The sequence below is a fragment of the Gasterosteus aculeatus genome, chromosome 18 (assembly GCF_964276395.1).
Source record: "Gasterosteus aculeatus chromosome 18, fGasAcu3.hap1.1, whole genome shotgun sequence".
NCBI lineage: Eukaryota > Metazoa > Chordata > Actinopteri > Perciformes > Gasterosteidae > Gasterosteus > Gasterosteus aculeatus.
The window spans coordinates 2,696,005-2,718,459 of record NC_135706.1 but is presented as its reverse complement, the minus strand read 5'-3'; the positions used below and the strand labels follow the sequence as shown (position 1 = coordinate 2,718,459).

At 44.1% G+C, this 22,455-nt stretch overlaps 2 protein-coding genes across 3 annotated transcripts; one reads left to right on the top strand and one right to left on the bottom strand.

Moving 5' to 3' along the window:
* Positions 1-9,716: 9,716 nt before the first annotated feature.
* selenoi (selenoprotein I) lies at positions 9,717-21,610 on the bottom strand. 2 transcript variants are annotated; one of them, XM_040160266.2, is made up of 10 exons: positions 20,453-21,610; positions 18,834-18,902; positions 16,064-16,172; positions 15,031-15,105; positions 14,546-14,808; positions 14,354-14,462; positions 14,131-14,179; positions 13,861-14,041; positions 13,569-13,748; positions 9,717-11,631 (listed from the first exon to the last, which is right to left on the bottom strand). In XM_040160266.2, exons 1-10 carry the CDS (start codon positions 20,507-20,509, stop codon positions 11,524-11,526), a joined length of 1,200 nt encoding a protein of 399 aa, XP_040016200.2. In that variant the 5' UTR covers positions 20,510-21,610; the 3' UTR covers positions 9,717-11,523. The 2 variants fall into 2 exon arrangements, with proteins under 2 accessions (XP_040016200.2, XP_077950196.1); XM_078094070.1 differs by lacking the exon at positions 20,453-21,610 and adding an exon at positions 18,994-19,140 and having other exon boundaries at positions 11,554-11,631.
* ost4 (oligosaccharyltransferase complex subunit 4 (non-catalytic)) lies at positions 21,017-22,383 on the top strand. The gene is made up of 3 exons (XM_040160267.2): positions 21,017-21,024; positions 21,693-21,828; positions 22,264-22,383. Exon 2 carries the CDS (start codon positions 21,694-21,696, stop codon positions 21,805-21,807), a length of 114 nt encoding a protein of 37 aa, XP_040016201.1. The 5' UTR covers positions 21,017-21,024; position 21,693; the 3' UTR covers positions 21,808-21,828; positions 22,264-22,383.
* The last annotated feature ends 72 nt before the right edge of the window (positions 22,384-22,455 follow it).

Sequence of the window (22,455 nt, the reverse complement as noted above, 5' to 3'; positions counted from 1 at the left end):
ACACCAGGGGTCTCAAACTCAAGTCAGGTACGGGCCAGATGCAGCCCACCTCGACCGAACGCGGGCCAGTCCATTATGGCCGACGGGGGGGACGACACTGACGGTCCGACCGGCGAACGGAACGGTCGGCGCTGGGGTGGAGGTTGTAAGTGGCTGCTAACAGCGAGGTTGCTACAATACAGAACTCGCGGGCCGCACTAACATTACACTTTCATATGAAGGCGGGGGCCACAAAATATCGTCCCGAGGGCCGCAATTGGCCCGCGGGCCGCGAGTTTGAGACCCCTGCTTTACACTATTAGCGGATTGTAGAAACTGTGAGATACTGAGAGGTGACCTTAAGGTAATTAGTAACACCTAAGACTCTAAAGGGAGATGCGACTATTTTGAGACATACAGTACGTTAAATTAACACATCCCTGAACGGGAGCGATGCAGATGCATTGACAGCGCATTGCTAAATAAATTACTGATACAATTTTTTTTCAACAGTGGCAAAAGGTCCAAATAAAAGAAATTACACCAACATTTTACAAACCAGAGGAAGTGTATTGTGATAACGGTATACCTTTATTATACATAGTCAGCAGGACTGATGGCACGAACAAATGGTACAATTGGATCAAAATCAAGAAGATTATAGCTATAATGAAAAAATATTTGGGGAACTATTATATGGTAGATCTTATTATTTTGTTCAATTTTAATCATTTACTAAACAAGATGAAAACAGAATAAATGAACATTTAAAAAAATATTTATATTGTTGCTGTTTGACGTTCTTCCCGTCTGAAGGTGCCAAGGAAACTGGATCGTCATTGGGCATAGAATCTCACGCACTGTAAATGTCACTGGGTGGACGATTGGGGACCCTTGATTGCATGCACAATTGATTGCATATTTTATTGATTGCATGTTTTATTGATTTGTTGTTGCATGTTTTTACAGTTTGTTATTTTATGATTGCATGTTTCTATGACTTGTTGTTTTGTGATGTGCATGCTGGACAATTTATAATCTGCTTTGAGTTTTGTTTGAGTTGTGTCCTCAATTGACAATCGTCCCCAACTCATTAGCAATTAGTGTCATATGGCAAATGGACCAATGGGGAAAGGCCAGGGGCAGAACTTTCTCTTTTTAAGCAGGAAGACAGAACACTGGCGGAAGGAGAAACGGGAGAGAAACAGGGCGAAACTGGAAAGGGGAGCTGGGGAGCAACAAGGAGAGCTGGGGAGCAACAAGGAGAGCTGGGGAGCAACAAGGAGAACCGGGAAGAAACGAGACACGAGAGAAGGGAGAAGGAGCAAGGAAAGAAAGGCAGAAGCAGAGGTACCAGCAGCAGCAGCAGCAGCAGACGCACCACCAGAAGCAGCAGCAGCAGCGCAGGGCAGGAGCAGACTCACCACCACCACCAGCAGCAGAAGCAGCAGCAGCAGAGGACGACTGGCAGTCAGACGTCCACACCAGTGGACTAGGGACGCGCAGGACTTCGCTCCTGCTGTGGTGATGACCCTGGACGGACTGTTTTAGCTCCCTTTTATATATTTTAACCTTTTGTATTAAAATAAATATTTTTAGTCGTATTTCCGCCGCTGTCTCCTCTTGGGTCATCGTTTTACTGCTCCCCTTCAAACAAACGAACCTTTGTCTTTTTAATTATTTAGAGTTCCTAGGGCTTTTACCTAGGTGGCGTTGTTGGCAACACTTTTAGTTTTTAAGAAGAAACCTCGGCCGCTGACATAAAAGTGGACCAATTGTCTGCAGAGGCTTGTGCCACTGATGATTCTCAGTATGTAGATGCCAGACTCCTCTGTGCTACGTAACAAGGTGTCTTTAAAACAGAGCTTGGTGGTTTGTCTGCACCACAGAAATGGGTAAGCAATCCGTTTTAGCCAGGCAGAATTACGCAGCATCAGAGAGACCAAAAGGATTTGTTATTGTACTTAGTGGTAACAGGTCCTATGTTGACAGAAGCTGAATTCCTAGGTACAAAAAATAAAAGCATTGACTCATTTGGAGAGTCAGCAGAGCAGGTTTAAAGAGACTATGATAGGCAGACTATCTTTGGTCAGCACAAACTCAAGGAGTCACAGCTGGCGAGGTAACTGGTCCTGATGAGAGCAGCAGAGCAACAGGGCAGAAAAAGTAAAAGAAGAAACCTTGTACAGCATTTGAAAGACTCATATATTCTGAACACTTTCTCTGCGATCACTATGAAAACGAGGTCATCGGAGCTGAGGTGGGAGGAGAGAGGGGAGGAGAAGCTGGGGGGATTGACTTTAGATTATCATTTACAAAATTGTGCAAATGGTATGCACACATATTCAATTCATTTTATTTTATATCGCCCAAAATCACAAATTACTAATTTGCCTCACAGGGCTTTACAGTCTGCACACATGCAACATCCTTTGTCCCTTAACCCTCACATCAGCACAGAAAAAACTCCCCAACAAATGGGGAAAAAAAGGAAAGAAACCTTAGGGAGAACGTCCGAGGAGGATCCCTCTACGGGGATGGACAGACTACAATGGATGTCATGTTGTCGTGCCACATTGTATAAGTAGAATGCTGGAATCATGGTTCAGCAGTTTTTGTGTCAGTATTCCTTTTCGCTGTTTGTGGGTGTTGCCTTATATCAGGTATGAGAGGACTACTGCAGCAATGGGTAGATGCTACCATGACTAAACAACTTCTAGTGTACCTACGGAATTCTCAACAGGACGATGGGAATCCGGGTATGCTGGGGGAATCCTCTTGATTCCACACGTGATTATATCGAGGCCTAATTGGCCTTCTCAGTAAAATGTTGACACTGAGGTAGTAGTGATGACTAACACGGGAAAAATCACGATAAATGATGAATAAAGAATTATCTGTATTGGGGAAAACAGTATATTTAAAAAAACATTTAATTTGGCTTTATCTACTTTAGATGAAGGGTGTAAAACTTAATCACGGACAAAGAACATTTTAAACTCTACGTCGGGGGCCAAATAGGCCCTACTATTACCTTTTTTGTGTGTTGGGTCGTTGGTTTTAAGATAGTTGACAGGGTGGATAGAAATGATTTGGGGCGGGGCTTATTTGAGTGAGGGGGTAGATAAGGTGGGGTCGGGGGATTAGATAGCATGGTTAGAAAGGGGGGCAGGGCGGAAGGAATCAAGGGAGGGGAGGACATCTGTGTGGGGGAACGTCGTGGCGCAGGGGTAGAGAGGGAGCGCTGGGAACTGTTGGTGGTTTGAGCCCCGGCTGCCCCATGTCCCATTGTTGAAGTGTCCCTGAGCAAGACACCTAACGCCTAATTGCTCGCTTTGGAGCAGCTAAATGACCTGTAATTGAACAAGATAGTGTTAGAAAGGGGGTTTAAAGGGGGGGGGGGGCAAAAAGGGGGGCTCATGTAAGGGAGGGGGTGCAAAGGGGGTTCTGAAATGTCCTCTGTAAGACCTGAAGGTAGACTGCACTAATAACAGCTGTGAGGCTCAGACAGAGAGAGACTGCAGCGCGTGTTTGAGTAACCTTGGTAACGGTGCACAAAGGGCAGAGACAGACAGCAGCTGTGTCTCAGTCGCCACGCTGCATCCATAAGGACGTGTTCATCGACCGCATACGTCACTTCCGCTGCGATTCGGCTGCCCCAATCCGTCGGCTCCTCTCTGCCAGATTGGATTTGATGGATTTGAAGAAGTTTAGGAGGATTTGAGAATAAGCTCCATTGGAAAACCATGTTAAAAAAAGTTTAGGAATTTGTTGAAGCAGCATTCCAACAATAAAGATTCGAAGAAAAAGGCTGCGTTCCATCAATTAAACAACAGCATCTAAAATACACGCTTTCTAAAGCAATTAATCATTATTTTTAAGATTTTGTCTTTGTAAGAAAAAGAAAAACAAACATTTATTAAAAACAACATTGCAACAACAACATTCATTGATCACCATTAATCAAGTTTAATCAATTTCATAGTGTGCAATTAATTAATTATTTAATTATTGTACATATCTATTGAGAGCTCTACAACTTACTCAAACTGAATTAGTGGAATTCTTCAAATAGACGGACGACTGATCAAAGACCAGCTGTGCAAGTTACTCTGTGCTTTCTCTGCATAGATCACATTCCTATTCTTACATGTAAGTTCCTTTCTGACATTTTTATTTGTAAATCAAATAAAGTTTCTTAAGTTTCTCTTAAGTACTAACCTATATTCCCCCACATTCAGCAGCAGGTTCTCTCAAACAAGGAAACAATATATGCAGCTAGGATGGATGTGGATTTACTTTCTTCTGATTGAACAATTAATTGGATTAATAAAAGCTTTTTGTGACGTACAAGAGTGATTTGTTTTTGTTCATGTTACGTAAGTTCCACTTGATATATATTTCTTTGATTTTTATTTCCACCATCTGATATAGTGCCCTATCTTTACCACTTGTACGCTTAATCGCTGTGCTTTTAATAACTGAGATGTGTTTTCTTTTTCATGGACAAGATGCAGGACAACAAGCAGAGAAAAAAGAACAGATATGCTCTCCAACCTTATTCCAGATACAATGGATATGAATGTCAGATTGTTATTGTATAGACCATGACTTGATTTCCATGATCTAATTAGTTTGGGGTTAGTTTGACACTGTATGGAATATTCATACTAGGGGTCATGGAGGCTGCAGGGGTTACAAGTTCAGAGGTTACGGAATGAAATGGATGGTGTTACTCGATTGGCACTTCAATGGTCTTGTGTGTCTTTTAGAATAACTGCCATGCCAATAACATTGTGTGGGTGTGTGTGTTCCGGCGTGTCTGATTCCTAATGATGGTCATCCATAATTGAGTGTCAGGTATCGGGGGGGAGCGGTCCAGGGTGCCGTGGTGTTAAGTAGGCTCCGTGTGGCTGAGTCACAGGGGTCAGCAGCACACAAAACGTCCAGCAGCAACCCGAGCTGAACGCTGTTTAATTAATGCCCCCTCCGATGAACTGTCAGTCCAGGATCAACACCAGCTAATTCACTGAAAGACAGCGGGACCAGAGGGACACCGGGTCACGTAAAAAAAAAAGCGTCCCTAAACGCCCCCTCCATGTTTATCTCAGGAGTTAACGCTACTTTTCTCATTAACCTTGCTACTGGATGACGTTTATTTTAATGGAATTCTAATGGGGCAAATTAAAATCTTGGGAATTAACTCAACCGTACAGAGTGGAAGAATTGTTATTAGCAATGGTATGCATTGTTTTATCATCGGGGGCACCAGATTCCAATTCTAATGATTTGGCTGGAATTCCAATTCTTCCAAAACACGAAAATAAACAAATACATTTTATTGATACATTATCAAGAAACGTCATTTCTGAAAATATCATGTCAATTACTATGTTTACTAATCCAAACTTGAAAATGACCCAGAAGAAAAATACTCATTAGTTTCTCTCTTATGGTTTATAATTATAAAAAAAGTCATTTTTTTAAGAATACACCAACTCCAAACGTATCAAACACCCCACACCAAAAATATGCCTTTAAAGTCTCAAACCTTAATTCAGCAGTTTCTCATTTTATAAGCTAAAGTTATCGACCCCTCTGCAATTATCATTTGATAATACGCCATCGATACGTTTTAGCCTTTGGAAAAATCCGCTAGAGAAGATCTGCTGAGCTGAGTCGGTGTCCTCTTTTAAATTGTGTCTTATATCCCACTTTCTTTGTATAGATTACCCTGATTTGAGTTCATTTGTCTCCCTCTTATTTTATCTTCTAACAATCAACAATAACAATATTAACCATCATATTGTTTGTAGCCTCTCCAGTTCGATTTTGTTTTTCATACTATTATGGTTTTTAATATTTATCTTAAGATACTTTGCATTTTGTTTTTTGCTTTTATGTTCCAAAGCACTAAATGTTTTAGTTTTGTGATGATGTGAAGTCAAACACACATTGTCGGATCAACTGATGCACAAGTGAACCTCCTGGCCTCCATTGTTTGGAGGAATCATTGCTGCACTGGAGCCGTATTTGTGGCTGTGACAGATTCTGTCAAGATCCAGTGGATATAAAAAGTCTACACAGCCCCATTAAAATCCCAGGTTTCTGTGATGTAAAAAAATATGAGACAAAGCCAAATCGTGTCCAAACTTTTTCCACTTTTAATGTGACCTATAATGTAAACAATTCAATTGAAAAAGGAAATATTTTAGGGGTTAAAATAAAAAAAATGTGCAATGACCTATTTGCATAATCTGCAAAACCTTAAACTAATACTTGAAGCACCTTTTGGTTTTATTACAGGACTCACGTTCTTTTGCCAAAGAACCCCCCACCTTAACTAAGGCCCCCCGGTTCCAGCTGCAGAAAAACATCCCCAAAGCAAGATGCTGCCCCCCGCTTCACTGTGGGTATGATGCTGCCAAGGTGGGTTTAAGAGTTGCTGTGAGCAGAAAATCCAATCCAATACGAGATGAGTTGGTGTCCGACTCCCCCTGCTGACGGCTTCGTGCAGCGCAGGTCCACTTGCTATGATTCTCGAACGCTTACGTCGTAACATTCATGAAATGTTGTGGACCTACATTTACAGTTTGTCAATCATTTTGAATTCTTGATTGCCGTGTTCAGAGCCTCCTAAACTCAGCGAAAAAAGAAACCCTTTTTCAGGACTGTGTATTTCAACAATAATGTTGTAATAATCCAAATAACTTTACAGATCTTTGTAAAGGGTTTAAACAATGTTTTCCATGCATGTTCAATTAACCATAATCAATCAATTAACATGCACCCGTGGAATGGTCGTTAAGACCTTAACAGCTTACAGAGAGTAGGCATTTAAGGTCACAGTTCTAAAAACGCAGGACTCTAAAGAGACTTGTCTACCGACAAAACCGGGTGTGAAAAACACCCAAGGAAAGATGCCCAGGGTCCCTGCTCATCTGCGTGAACGTGCATTAGGCATGCTGCAGGGAGGCATGAGGACTGCTGATGTGGCCAGGGCAATAAATTGCCATGTCCGCACTGTGAGACGCCTAAGACAGCGCTACAGGGAGACAGGAAAGACAGCTGATCATCCTCACAGTGGAAGACCACGTGTAACAACACCTGCACAGGATCGGTACATCCGAATATCACACCTGCGTGACAGGTACAGGATGGCCACAACAACTGCCCGAGTCACACCAGGAACACACAATCCCTCCATCAGTGCTCAGACTGTCCGCAATAGGCTGAGAGAGGCTGGACTGAGGGCTTGTAGGCCTGTTGTAAGGCAGGTCCTTACCAGACATCACCAGCAACAACGCCGCCTATGGGCACAAACCCACCTTCGCTGGACCAGACAGGAGTGGCAAAAAGTGCTCTTCACTGATGAGTCACGGTTTTGTCTCACCAGGGGTGATGGACGGATTCGTGTTTATCGTCGAAGGAATGAGCGTTACACCGAGGCCTGTCCCCTGGAGCGGGACCGATTTGGAGGTGTGGGGGTCCGTCATGGTCTGGGGCAGTATATCACATCACCTTCAGACTGAGCTTGTTGTCATTGCAGGCAATCTCAATGCTTTGCGGCACAGGGAAGACATCCTCCTCCCTCATGTGGTACCCTTTATGCATGCTCATCCGGACATGATCCTCCAGCAGGACAATGCCATCGACCATGCTGCTCGTTCTGTGCGCGAGGCCAGCGAAGAGCCCGGATCTCAATCCCATTGAGCACGTCTGGGACCTGTTGGATCGCAGCATGAGGGCTAGGGCCATTCCCCCCAGAAATGTCCTGGAACTTGCCAGTGCCTTGGTGGAAGAGTGGGGTAACATCTCACTGCAAGAACTGACAAATCTGGTCCAGTCCATGAGGAGGAGATGCACTGCAGTACTTCAAGCAGCTGGTGGCCATACTGGTACTTTTGATTTTGAGCCCCCCTTCATTCAGGGACACATTATTCAATTTCTGTTAGTCACATGTCTGTGAAACATTTTTAGTTCATGGTGTCTTATGGTGTTGACTCTTGTAGTGTTCATACAAATATTTACACACAGTCACAGGACGTTTCTTTTTTTGCTGAGTTTATATGTGCTTCAAATTGGAGTGGAAGGTGTGTTAGGTTGTAGCGTGCGGGAAAGGTTTGTTGCTTTTGAAGTTGATAGATACGTGTTTTGATTGAGTTCTTCAGTTGAAAATATTAATATTTGGCGAAGCAACAACTCATCTGTAAACTTAGTGTAATACATGTGAGAAACGTGAAATGACGGAACAGTCTTTGGCAACAGAAGGACTCAGAATGACGCAGGGAATGTTTATATGGAGGAATAGAAGAATTGAGTCGTAAATGCTCTCCTTGTCAAAGCAAGGCTTCTCTCTGCTGCTCCCTAGTGGATTTAAAGTCCTTAAAATGAAATATTTGGCTACGACAGAAACCTTTGCGTCGCCTCAAATGCGCCGTGGATTTTCCGGGGTTCGTTTCTGGTCAACTTGCATGAATGGCCTCCTTAGTGGTCGACGTGGCTTATCACCCTGAAAAACGTTCAACTTTGTTCGCGCCATTTTTTTCCCCTCCACATTAACCATGTAAGACATAACGACTTCGTAGCCGTTGTGGAAGTCCTTCTAACGTCGTAGTGTTACGGTACAAAGTAGCATTTGTCAGCTCGGTGAATTTCATGCGCCTGGATGACTGTCGCTTGCGGCGACACATGATGCTAACCGTTAGCCCGTTTGATAGCTTGTTGGGGCCTGTCCCGTGGCAAGACAGCGTGTGCTCAGGCACATCCTATTAGGAGCAAACTTCCTGCAATATTACTGACTATAGAGTATGTCACAAACAATGCAATTACCCTGCACCATAATGTACTTTATCAAGTGCAGTGATGGAATGTTGTAAAACAGGCAGATACGGTTGTATCGTGCAAAGTCTTTCCTGGACTGGTCGCAAGGTAACGTTTGCATCGTGTTTGGTGTCAATGCAATACTAAAGTGGTTAAAGGAAATTTCACGTTTGACTTGTTTCTGGACCGGCCTTCACATGTTAAATACAACATCACAAGTAGCCACACCAATGGCAACAACAACTTAGTCTAAATTAGAACACCTTGTTTGCAGCGGGACGCACAGCAGAAAAGGGAACAGGAAATTGACTGACCTTTTCCATTTCATCCAAAATAATCCAGCTGTCAGCCAGCTAGGAATGTTCGTGGTTATGGTTCCGTCTTTTTCATTGCTTTGTTCATTTTCCTATCTAGCTGACATTTGTCTATTAGAGGTGTTTGCAGCCTGGGAGGAAGGTCCTCCCAACCAGAGCTTATCCACCCGACAAAGTATTCCTGAGAAAAGACCAGATCCAAATGACAACTACAAGAGAATCTAGTAATCGCCATTGACGTTTCTTTTCTTTTTTTAGCTTTGGAGGGTGAGGACCTGACACTGCCCCATGTTTTAAAAAAATCCATTCACCATATAATAATTGGAAAGAAAAAAATTAAAGAAGTAAATTATAACTGTATATCCACAGATATCTTGAGAGACGGTGCATGCATCTTCTTCTTGCTGGAGAATTCTCAGTCAATTTCTTATGTCACTAAGTCACAGTGATTGGGCACATATACAATTGTCCATATAACTGCACTGTTCCTGGCATTATGGCAGTGGAGTTGGATCTCCCGATGACGACTCTTTGAAAACAAAAGGAAAGAACAAGAACTAGAAAAGACGTAAGTGAAATCAAGCTCCAAGTGCACGTGTACATTTTTCATTCCCAGTGTATTCTCATGTTTCCATGTACCTTTTAATCAGAGTATGGTCACACTCACTGTATACGGGAGAATCACATTCAGACAGACGTGGACTTGGCCGTACAAAGGCTTTCCCAACAGTATGCATCGTTGTTGGTTGGAACTGGAACCACGTCTTCGACAGTGAACAACGGAAACCAGTTAAAAAAAATCTTGCAAACACTATTGAGCGTTGCTGGGTCTGTACTATCCAATGTCAACAGATACTGGAGGTCTGGGAAAGTCCTTGTAGATAGACAAGACGGGTCACTTTTCAAACAAAGAGTCAGGTTACACACAAAAAAAAGTTATATTTCCTCTGAACTATAGACAAACACTCGTATGTTGTTATGTGAAAAATGACAGCTGACACGGATGATCCGTAAGCCCCTCGACTCGTACTTGGCCTGCCAGCGAAGACCAGTTATATTAGAAACAAGGTCCAGTCCACCGGAACGTCATTTGAATCACAGATAAACAGTGCTTCGCAGATCAAAAAAAAACAAAAACCGCAACAATCCATGAAGGATCTGACAGACAGTATAAAAAGTGATGATGTCAGTGTGTGTGTGTGTGTGTGTGTGCGTGTGTGTGCGTATGGGGGGGGTGTACAGTTGTATCTGCGTCCTGTGCGACGTCTCGTTCCCTCAGAGTGAGTCCGCTCCATTAACGGCTTTTGAACGCACTCTTCATTCAAGCGCTGCGCAACTAAACCACAAACCGTTGCCATGGCAACAGATTAACAAAATACTCCCAAATCAGTATGTATATAAAAATGTTAAAAATTGAAATGACAGAATTAACAAATTAGCACTAAGACACGACACCTCTGAAGGCAGGGGAAAAAAAAAAAAAAAAAAAAAAAGGTTACGGGTTAGTAGAATTAAAGAAAGGTCAGAGGTCACCTTGATCATAATCAAACTACGTTCACCCTTAAACTTCAGTCATCAGAGAGAAATGTATACAATTTTTTACAGAAATCAATTAATTCTTCTCAGTCTGGAAATAAAATGCCCCAACTCCCTCAACACAGTGTATGTAATATATATATATATATATATCTATATATATATATAGATATATATATATTATACACATACATACATACACGTGCACACACACGCGCGCACACACACAGATAAATACATATATAGCTATTTAACATAATATAATCACTGGGATTTCTTAATAAAAATCATCCCATGGTAAAAAGGTAATTAACCTTTAAACTCTAGCTGTGAATGGACACAATCTAGAGGTTTGGTTGGGTTTGAAAAAAAAAAACACAGAGGCATTCCTGTTAATATAATAAAACCTAAGTTGTTTCCCCAAGGCATATTTTACATTCATAATACTATGTGAGTGCTGTTTGTGTGTGTGCGTATTTGAAATACCTGCCACAAAAGAAAGAAATTATCCGCACTATAGCAGAACAATGTATATACATGTATGTTTGTGTATGTGGGGCTCCTGTACGCATGACTGAAGCATATTTCCTTAGGAAACAATTGCACCTCATTGGATCAACAAGTTGGCCAATCACCAATGACGGAAGCCAGAGCCCCATCGCAGACCCAGAGTGTGGTTGGTAATGTGGGATTGATTGTGTGTCTCTGAGGGAGTGTGTGCATGTGTGTGTGTGTGTGTGTGTAGGCGTGCGTTTGAGAACAGCGGAAAGACAGTTCCTTCCACTTGCAGTGTCCTCATGGATGTGGGCTCGGGGATGCGGTTTCCCTGGTGAAGACAGTGAAGTGTCGATAAGCCGAAGAGAGGCGGAGCTTAGACCTCAGCTGATTTCAAGCCAATTTGATCCTCCTCCTGTCAGTCACTGTTGGGCTTCTTCAGGGAGAAGGCCAAGATACTGAAGTGATTGCTGAGCTGTTGTACCTACGAATGAAAAATACAATTATTGGATATGTTTTCATGACTAGATTCAATAAAAACAACTCTCATCATTTTCAACATTTAATGCCAATCAGGGCAAATTATGTTATGCAGGGCAAGCTAAAAAAGAAAATCCATCTCAGTGTCTCATTATAAGTAGCGAGCAGCGCTATTGTAGCCGCACTATTTTACGTTTATAATCATTATGATTGGTGTAGCTGACGGTCGGCCGGCCGGATGTGGCCTCAGCATATTTGGCCTTAGCTCTGAAATTGGCACACCGATGATAAAAAGTGTAAGAACTCTTTGCCTATATGGACAATTTTCTTTTTCCTACGGAATAAAGGAGAACCCATGTGAGCATTCTAATCTGTAAAAGTCTGTTTATAAGTTACTGGTGAATAAATAAATCAATATAACAAAGAAATCGTGAATCGCCTGAAATAAAATCACTAACAGTTCTCTAAATCCTATGAATCATGAAGCTACCAGGCTCATCATATGTACATGAAAGCCCAGTATGTGGACAGCACACATGTAAAGTGACCACGTTGATAGTCAGGATTACTACTCTAGAGAAGCAGAGTTCATTTTGGCAGCTATTTTTGATTTAGTCTTTTGACGAAAACGCTTATTAGTTTTAGTCCCATTTAGTCATTTTAATCCTTCTTAGTTTTAGTTGTCGTCGACAAAATCTAATTACACTTTAGTCTAGTTTTAGTCACATTTAATAGCCACATTGTAGCAGTTCTATCAAAAGCCTCCACCTGTCACGTGTGTCCAGTATTAATGCTTTCTTTCCTCACAGGTTTCATAAATTGTGGTTCTATCTGGACCTTGGTACAGCCTCCCAGCTGCTGCCATCACCATTATTATAGTTAGTTTCATTACTATTACTGTCGTCATAAACATTACACCAACATTACGGACTTTGCTCCTTTCCTGAAGCCTCTGTGCTTTCCCTCATCACATGATTCTGTGGATGTCGGTGGTTTCATCTGAGGGGCGACTGTGGGTGAGTGGGGAGCACGCTCCCTCCAAGCGGTGCAGAGACGCCCCGTTTATGAGAATGGGACGGACAATCCGAAAACATGCTGCCGCTTATTACGGCATTTAGGCACAAAGGTTCATTCATTCACAAGCAAAGAGCGGTTTGTGTAACACCCACATTTGTGCTGTTATGAAGTAAATGAAGTAAAGTCAGCTTAAAATGCTAATGAGTGAGCGACGCTTAAGGCGCATGTTTCTGTCGTGTCGACGCACTCGTTTCAATTCATGGTTCTAAAAGTCTCGCGTGTGTTGCAGAGCGATTCACCTCCAGAACAACAGGTGGAGTAACGTGTTTTGTTTGAGACGACCTAGAGAGTGACGTCTTTGTGTGTGGAAGTCGTTGGTTGGTTAATTTATTTATCATAGACTTTATTGTCCCGTGCATCGCTGCTAATGCTTTTCATCGCGGACAGATTTGTCCCGTATTTTCCTCCACAACTTTGTTCCCCTTGACCGGCGTTTGTTGAGATCTCCCTACATGAATCCGAGGCCATCCGCGCGTCCTTGTAGTCCGCCAATGACGGCTTGTGTAAGTGCTCATATTCACGCATTTCTTCCGACAAAAGCTCTTCAATCACATTCATTCTCTCGTAAAAAAAAAATGTTTTAATAATGACGGTATTGTGCTATGAAACCGGAAATGTGAGACTCCGGAAAGGATGCAGTTAGCGGACCAATCGCAGCCTTGCGGGCTGCGAGAGGCTTGCGTAGCCTTTGACGCACGCAACTACGCAAGGAGGTGTGAGAAGACACGCAAGGGACACATTAGGGCCTCTTGCGTCTCTCTGAAAACGCAGAAGCATAAACTAGGCTTTAGTCAACCAGCTGCCATCTGCAGCCTCGTATTCAGAGGAGTGACGTTAGTTTGGACTGCGTGCGTTTGCTCTTACCACTGAAACGCCGTAGTGGATGTGTGCTAGTATGACCACCGTTGTCCACAGATGAAGCAGTGCGACCTCGTCGGCGACCACCCCGGTCACCGCCAACACCACCACCGGCGCCATGGGCAGCAGCAGCCAGCTCACCGCCTGGCAACGCGTGTTACTCATCTGACACACAATCAGTTTACACTGCAAGAGAAATACGCCCACGCATGAACGAAGACACGTAGGCATCGCGTGAGGAGTTAAACGCGCAAAAACAAGAGTAGCGGCGCGTGCGGGAAAATGCGAACACACCCACCGTAACGTTAGCGAAGGCTGTCCCCACCATGAGGTAGAAGACCCTGGGCTGCAGCTCGAGTATGTCGGATGGAGAGAAGACCACCCAGACGGTAGACAGGAGGAAGAGGAGGACGGGCGACAGGAAGGGCAGGAAGGCTTCGTACAAGCTGCTGTGCTTCAGAGTGTTTGCGCGGTAACCTCTGCAAGACGACAGATGACCAAGAGCTCAGATCGCCGTCAACTCGTAGTTCTTTCATTTAATTAAACAGTTAAAGGTAACTGGACTTACTTCAGGACATTGTAGAGGCTCATGGGTACGGTGACCGTAAAGGAGCAGGCTGCCAATCAAATTGTATGGATTATTGTCAAGCTTTGGTGCTACATTAGTATTTTGCATATTAAAATATCCCTGAAATGTGTCTGCCAATCAAACCAAATGGAAAGCATCCCACAGCTACATTAAACAGTGCTTTTAATTCCTGAATGAATGGACTTGACCGCTCATAGCTCACCGATGATCATAAAGGTGAAGAGGTCTCTGTACAGGAAGCTCCACAGGATTGGCTGGTACCAGGTTTCCACGCCGACCACAGCAGTGACCATGTAAACGAGCGAGATCGTCTGGAGGGGAGATGACACGGCAGACATTAACGCACTGGAAGGCTCGTAGGGCCTGAAGTGCACCGGTGGTTGTGCGTCCTCACCACTTGGCTGATGTCGTACCCCCACGGCAGAAACAGGATGCCGGTGTTGTATTTCTCCCAGTGCGACAGAATAAATGAGAACAGCACCACCCACAGGATGTAGTACAGGGTGGCCACGGCCACGCCACTGTCCCCGCGCCCGAATATGGAGTAAACCGTCGCCACGAAGAAGATGCAGGCCCAACTGTCCAGGCCGTGGTCAAACAGCTCCCCTAGCGGCGTGGAGGAGTTGGTGCGACGCGCCTGTTTACCGTCAACGCCGTCTACATGTAACAAAGGAATGAAGACCGGGATCATTAGTAAAGTACAAAGCGTTTTTTGGACTTCACTCATTTTATCCACACATTGAAATGATCAGCAGACAAAACTGATGCCATATTGATAGTGGTTTTATTTTAAGAATACAGAATGTATGCCAGGGAGAAGAATGTGACCCATGTCCTCACTAAAGTCAGAGCAGAACAACACACATGTTGAGGACTCACCGAGTGTGTAGGCCAAAAAGTTGAAGATCCCTGCAGCAACCCAGACCAAACTAGGCACGTGTTTATGTCCTGCAGCTGAGATCAGAAGACTTTAAATATACAGTTCAAGACACACATGCACAGGTACATAGGTATCCAAGGAAAATGCATGTTCCCTTTTCTCATCTAACTCCTCAGGGTTGGTTGAAACTTAAATGGAAGAAGGAGCGTCCCTGACTAAGAATTAAAATTGTGTTGAATGATATTGTTCCGGTCTTGCCTGTAGTTGGATGAATAGCAAATTGCGTCCTTAATCTTCCCCTATTTAAGCATTAGATATCTATAGTGTCAGATAATAATAAAGTCTGTGAGTGTGTGCAGCTCAGAGACAGACACGTGGCTTCTCGTCCTTCTTGCTTTGCGTGGTTGTGAATGAAACTTTGAGTCCAAATTATAATTTGTAGTAGTTTCTATGGGCCTCCCCTGCTGATTTGAAAGAATCATTCATAAAATCTGAATATATTTAGCGCTCTACAATGTTATGAGAGTTCCATGTATAGAGTTATTTAATTTTTAAATGGAAGAGTAGCCATGTTCCTTTGTATCCGCACCAACTAGCAGTTGAATCAGACTATGTAGATCAAATCTACTCTTTGTGGTCACACCTAAATTAAAAGGAGAAACACAGACTACTTCGTACAAAGAGAATCTCTGAGGGGCGTATTTGTTGGTGAATGGCCGACATGTGTGCATGACTTGGACTGATTCCTGAGCGCAGACATTCTTGAGAGGATATTTCTGACTTGAAGTCAGTGAGAGTCATGTCAGCGCAAAAATATGCAGCAGGATAAAGCAAAGTATGTTTAGAGTTGTGTGTGAGTTGATGTTCTAGAGATCTAGTTTTACATTTTAGTAGTAGCTCTTGTGTGTTTAATAGGTTAGTGATTACTCCGAGCACCTACACACACATACACACAGTATATATACACACTAGAACACTTCATCACGGGCAGGACCAAAATACAAAGGGAAAAGATATCACTTGAGGACCTACCAGAGGCAGTGAAGTCAAAGTCGTAGAAGGCCAACATAAGGAAATTCAACACAAGGAACATAAACCCTGTGAACGTAATGAGGTTTGGAGCCAACCATGTCGGGAGAAACTGTTGAAGAAAAGATAACAGTTGATTAGAAAGTCAGTTAGCTCATAAATCTAATCTCTTCTAATTGACACAATTCTAATAATATTAACCACCTTCCGCCCTAAACTGATTTACCCTCAAAGTTTAAAACCTGATATACGAGATAGTCACCTCATTTCATTATTAGGCCTAAAGTTAGGGCTGGCTCAGGTCGAGAGTCGGGGCTAACTCAGGTCGAGAGTCGGGGCTGGCTCAGGTCGAGAGTCGGGGCTGGCTCAGGTCGAGAGTCGGCGCTAACTCAGGTTGAGAGTCGGGGCTGGCTCAGGTTGAGAGTCGGGGCTAACTCAGGTCGAGAGTCGGGGCTAACTCAGGTCGAGAGTCGGGGCTGGCTCAGGTCGAGAGTCGGGGCTGGCTCAGGTCGAGAGTCGGGGCTGGCTCAGGTCGAGAGTCGGGGCTAACTCAGGTCGAGAGTCGGGGCTAACTCAGGTCGAGAGTCGGGGCTAACTCAGGTCGAGAGTCGGGGCTAACTCAGGTCGAGAGTCGGGGCTGGCTCAGGTCGAGAGTCGGGGCTGGCTCAGGTCGAGAGTCGGGGCTAACTCAGGTCGAGAGTCGGGGCTAACTCAGGTCGAGAGTCGGGGCTAACTCAGGTCGAGAGTCGGGGCTAACTCAGGTCGAGAGTCGGGGCTAACTCAGGTCGAGAGTCGGGGCTAACTCAGGTCGAGAGTCGGGGCTAACTCAGGTCGAGAGTCGGGGCTAACTCAGGTCGAGAGTCGGGGCTAACTCAGGTCGAGAGTCGGGGCTAACTCAGGTCGAGAGTCGGGGCTAACTCAGGTCGAGAGTCGGGGCTAACTCAGGTCGAGAGTCGGGGCTAACTCAGGTCGAGAGTCGGGGCTAACTCAGGTCGAGAGTCGGGGCTAACTCAGGTCGAGAGTCGGGGCTAACTCAGGTCGAGAGTCGGGGCTAACTCAGGTCGAGAGTCGGGGCTAACTCAGGTCGAGAGTCGGGGCTAACTCAGGTCGAGAGTCGGGGCTAACTCAGGTCGAGAGTCGGGGCTAACTCAGGTCGAGAGTCGGGGCTAACTCAGGTTGAGAGTCGGGGCTAACTCAGGTCGAGAGTCGGGGCTAACTCAGGTCGAGAGTCGGGGCTAACTCAGGTCGAGAGTCGGGGCTAACTCAGGTCGAGAGTCGGGGCTAACTCAGGTCGAGAGTCGGGGCTAACTCAGGTTGAGAGTCGGGGCTGGCTCAGGTCAGCCTGGACCAGCCCTTAGATAAGCTGCTGTAAGTGTTGCCTGCCGTAGGATTTCCCTTCTCTTCTTTGTCAAGCATATATTAAATGTAGGTAGCAAACTTTGTTTCTTCCTTTGAGTTTGTAGGTTCCCTCACAGGTCTCCGTGGGTTATGGGAACATCTGGACTGTTTCTCTCTTGCTGACACACACTGCTACTTTTTTTTCCTCATACGTATAATTTGTTTTGAATAGATAGTAATGATGTTGTAGTTATAATATGCTGCTCATTCTGTACACATGACATACATAGTACTTGTAGGACAACCGTGTGTGAGTGGAGAGCACGGTTGTTGTCCTCCAGTCAGAGAACTGGCAGAATTGGCCCTGCTAGCTGTCCACTGTCCAGACGTCCTTTTAAAAGACACCTAACCACAACATTGCTCCTGCAGCTGTGACTACAGTGTGTGTGTGTATGATTTGAATGTTAGTTGTTGATGGACAGGTGTCACTATGTATGGTCCATCCTGATAGATGGAACCCTCATCTATCAGTCTCTAGAGGTTTTCCCCTTTATTTCTTGTAGTTATTTTGGGAGAGCTCTTGCTCTAAGAGGTCATATGTTGTCCAAATTATAAAGCTTTGTTAATTTGTTTAATTGGGCTATACAAATACAACTGAATTGAACTATGGGGGTCACAGTGGCTTCATCACCCACTCAAAAAAAGGAAAATACAACAACAACAACAGCAAAAACATGATGAGGTCTTTACATACGTTGTGCCCAAACTCACTAACACGCGTTTTATCAGATGTAGAACTGTGCTGCAAAGAACTGTGTCCAAAGAACACAAAAATCAATTACAATCCAAGACCGGAATGTGTTTTCACAGAAAAATAAGAAAATGAATGAGGCTCGTGTTGGTAAGCTATATTTATACTTGCGTAGCAAAACTTGTGGTCCGGCAATGAGCACACAAAGACGTTTGTGCTCAGAATACTCTTTGTTTTTCCCAAACACCAGAGCGCATTTGATAACGGATTGTGAAGGACGATTGTGTTGAACCATTAACTCAAATATCCTATCCATAAACTTTACTATCTGTAAAGACACACATCATGTAGTAGATGCAATATAATGAAAAAAAGGTTGATTATCCTTTTTGTTTTTGGCAAAAGAAGATTTCATTAATGATCCACATAAATTTAGACCTTTAAGATTTTGTGTAAAGCCTCTAAAAGGAACTTCCCGTAGGTATAAACTCTTCCAACATGTAAATTGTGCTATTATCAGTCAACTATTTGTGAGCGATTACGTAATTATTGTTCTGTGATGCGTCACTACAGAGACTATAAAAGCTTGCTCTACGGAATCACGGCAGAAGGTACGAAAACCTCATTGATGATGTAATTCCCACACAAACGCACACATCCACAGCTAAAACGGGTCTTTCTCACCTTCACCACAAAGTTCCAGAAAGGGTGCATGACGTAGACTGAAAGGGGATTGGAGTCCACTGCGCTGTACTGCAGAGAGACAAAAGAAGAAAATAAACTCATACTGTAACCATGTAAAAGCAGATCGATGCATTGCACAGTTGCACACACACAGACATACAAGTTCCTTCCCCTTCAGGCAGCGGTCTCTTGTTAAGTGTGAATGAAGAGGATGATGGATGACAGCGTGAGTGAAACTGTGGTTTGTTTTGTGCACCTGCAGGATTCCGAACACTGTACACAGTCCTTTCATGCTCTGACATTGGTTGTATCCAACACTCCCCCAGCCATGTAGCCAACGCATAGAGTATGAACCGCTGGCAAGTGGTATCGGAAAACGCTATCTCCTGGTACTTGATGTTTTGCAGAAGTGATAAAAGGAGGCAGATAGTTGTGTTGTTGAAGGACAAAGACGATGACCAGGAGAATACAAGAATAAAGAAACGTCAGTGTCAAAATACTACGAGGAATCTGCACGCAGAAAATGCTTCTCATTATGAGAAGTAACTAACACTTCAGTCTCGACACATGACAGAAATACGTCTGTGTCACACAAGTAAACACTGAATCGGCTTCTGTTGTCAGATCGCGTAATCGCTTCCGTCCCGGCTGTCTGCTGTCACAGGACACGAAAGGCTCCCTGTCACTGCTGCAACATTGATGCTCTTCTTTTTGGGAAATAACTCAACAACACAGTTTCTATGTTCTCTGGAATTGCATTGACTCGTCAGACTCGTTTTCTCAGTGTAGTACACTGGTTCAGGTCGAGTGGTTCCCCCTTAATTGAGTCACCACTACAACAGCTACTAGTACTAGTAGTACTACTAGTACTACTAGTACTACTAGTACTACTAGTCCTACTACGTGGGTTACTGTGGCTGCACTCAGAGCTCCCGTCAACGTGCTGGCCTTCACCACCGCGAGGACACCTCTGAAATGTGACAGGAAACGAATTAAAGATGTTTAAGCACAGCCGAAGAGAAAGAGTCGCTAATCGGCTAAGACCCGGCACAGGCCGACACTTCCGGCAGTCACCTTTCAAAATAAATTGTTACGTGACTATTTCGTCAACAATACGGGAGGTCCTTATTTGTTATGTTTTACTTGACAATCTTATAACAGCACGCAGGACCATAAGTATGGTTATAAGTATAAAACGGGTTAAAGTCCACCCCGTAGTGACAAATGAGTGTGCAAGCACCACGTCAAACATGGAGGACACAACGTTGCTTCCCATCTCCGAGCGTGTCGTCTACTTTCCGGCTGCAAGCTTGACGTCTAATCGATGGGTGGCGAGGACCACGCCATGTATTATTCGCAAATCAGCATACGAGCTGCAATAAAAAAAATGCAACAAAATCACGTCATATTGCGTTTATTTTCACCGGGGTGATTTGATCAGCATCTGGATTGGTTACAGCTATTTTTATTCATTTAGCCAGAGGATGCAGATCGTGAGAGCTGTCTGTTTGACACACCCGCCTCCACCCACCTCTCACTCTCTCACACACACACGCGCACACACACGCACGCACACAATGGCGCGTCGCTAGCATGCTATTACGACGTATGAATCATACCTTGTATTTGTCGAAGCCCGCGAGCTGGTCCTGGGTGACATATTCGTAGAGAGCCATGGCGGTACAGGCTGGCTCCAAAAGGACATAAATGAGCGACTGTTCCTTTGGAAAAGCTAATCCCGACGTTAGCTTCCGAGTCCAAGCACCATGTAGTCAGATCGGCCGCTATCGTTTACGCCGGGCGAGCTGATGTCGAAACATTTGAGCCACTCCTGCGGAGCGCAAACATGTAGCTAGCTTAGCTGCCCGGAGCTCACTGCCGCCCCCTCTGGGCCGGATGTCCGCCGCCAACACGAAATGGAAATAAACCCGATGAAATATTTTCTCATTATTCAAAATGACACGGTATAATCGTTCGTGGTGTCACTTGGGGAAGTGAACAGGGACAACGGTTGTTGATGTGACTAAAGTACTTTTCTTTGCGTTAATTGGTCGGCGCGGTGTTGCGGTGGTCTGACAAGTGACGTGGCTTTGCGCTGCTGCCGGAAGACAGGGACACGTTTGCTCCTTTCCTGCTGACCAGTTGGGGTATTCTTTGGATCTAGAATAGAAATCCCAACCTAACTTATAAAGTAAGTAATGACAATACTTGAGTTGTATTCGAATTAGTTTTCACTGTATAAATCCCTCGATTCTTCATATATAGCGTGTGCTTTTTTGGTTGACGTTAGGTCAGTGCTCGTTGAAATTTACCTACCTAGCTAACGCTGGCTAACGCTAGCTAATGCTAGCTAGGTAGATAGCGAGCAACATCCAAATGGACCACGATCTGGCAGATTTATTCACAACCACGATGGTATCCCGGGTTGTTAAAATAAATCCTGTACAATATATTCATGTGCAGGATACAGCGCCTAGAATTGCTAAGCGTTGTCTCTGCACGAGAGGTAAAAGCGTATCGTGTTAGCTAACGTTAGCATCTAACGTTAGAGTTACCACGATTCGGTATTAAAATATACACGATTATGCCACCGGAATGGGATGCTTTACCTTAACTGTACACTTAAAACTATCTAGAGGCATATTTAGCCTTTTTCAATAATCAAGACAAACAAAACGTCACATCCTTACTGTTATTGTGAATATCAAATAATGTGTATACCTTGATTCAACCAATGAGTTAATTGTACAATCCATTGTGAGATACATAAAGGTGCCTTTAACTTGCGAAGTATATATATATATATATATATATATATATATATACACACGTCTAAAGTGAGCTTGTCCTGCTCTGCAGAATGGTGACGGACGTGCAGCTGGCCATCTTTGCCAACATGCTTGGCGTGTCGTTGTTCCTGCTGGTCGTGTTGTATCACTATGTTGCTGTGAACAACCCCAAGAAGCAGGAGTAGAGGCCCCGGCGTGACCGACAGGTGAGTGCAGGTCAAACATCTCTGTGGGTCACGCTGTCAATGTGCGAAGTCATCAAGACGATGCTGCTACGCTGTGATTTGTTCACTCACGCCCTTTATTTGAAAGTGATTTGTAGACCGAGTGAATTCTGCAGTGTTTAGTTGGTACGACGCGGCGGATGGAAGGTCAGAGTGGTGCCTTGCGTGTTTCCATGTCTTGGTCAAATTTGTGTGCACAAATCTGATGCACTGAATGTAGATGTAGTTGTCTTTCCAAGTCCGTACGTGGATGACGAGATGCACTTTTGATTTAAGAGTATCGGTAAATATGCGGAGGAAGCCTAAATGCTGTCTGAGGACCCGCAGTCTTATTTGATGCTTAAAGCACATTAAGCAAAAAGAGGACTATTCTTTTGAACACCTGTGAAGCTACCGAAACTCTTCTTCTCCCCACAGGTGAGATGAGACTCAATGCCACCTCCAAGGAGACAACATTCCCCACTTCCAAGCCCAAGACATGAATTTCTTTCTACGGTCGCAGTCGTGTTTTTTCTAATTAAAGATGTGTGAATTCGATTTGCATTAATGTTGCATTCATTCCTTTTATTCATGCATTCACACTGAGGGGACGGTCACTCCGTTTAATTC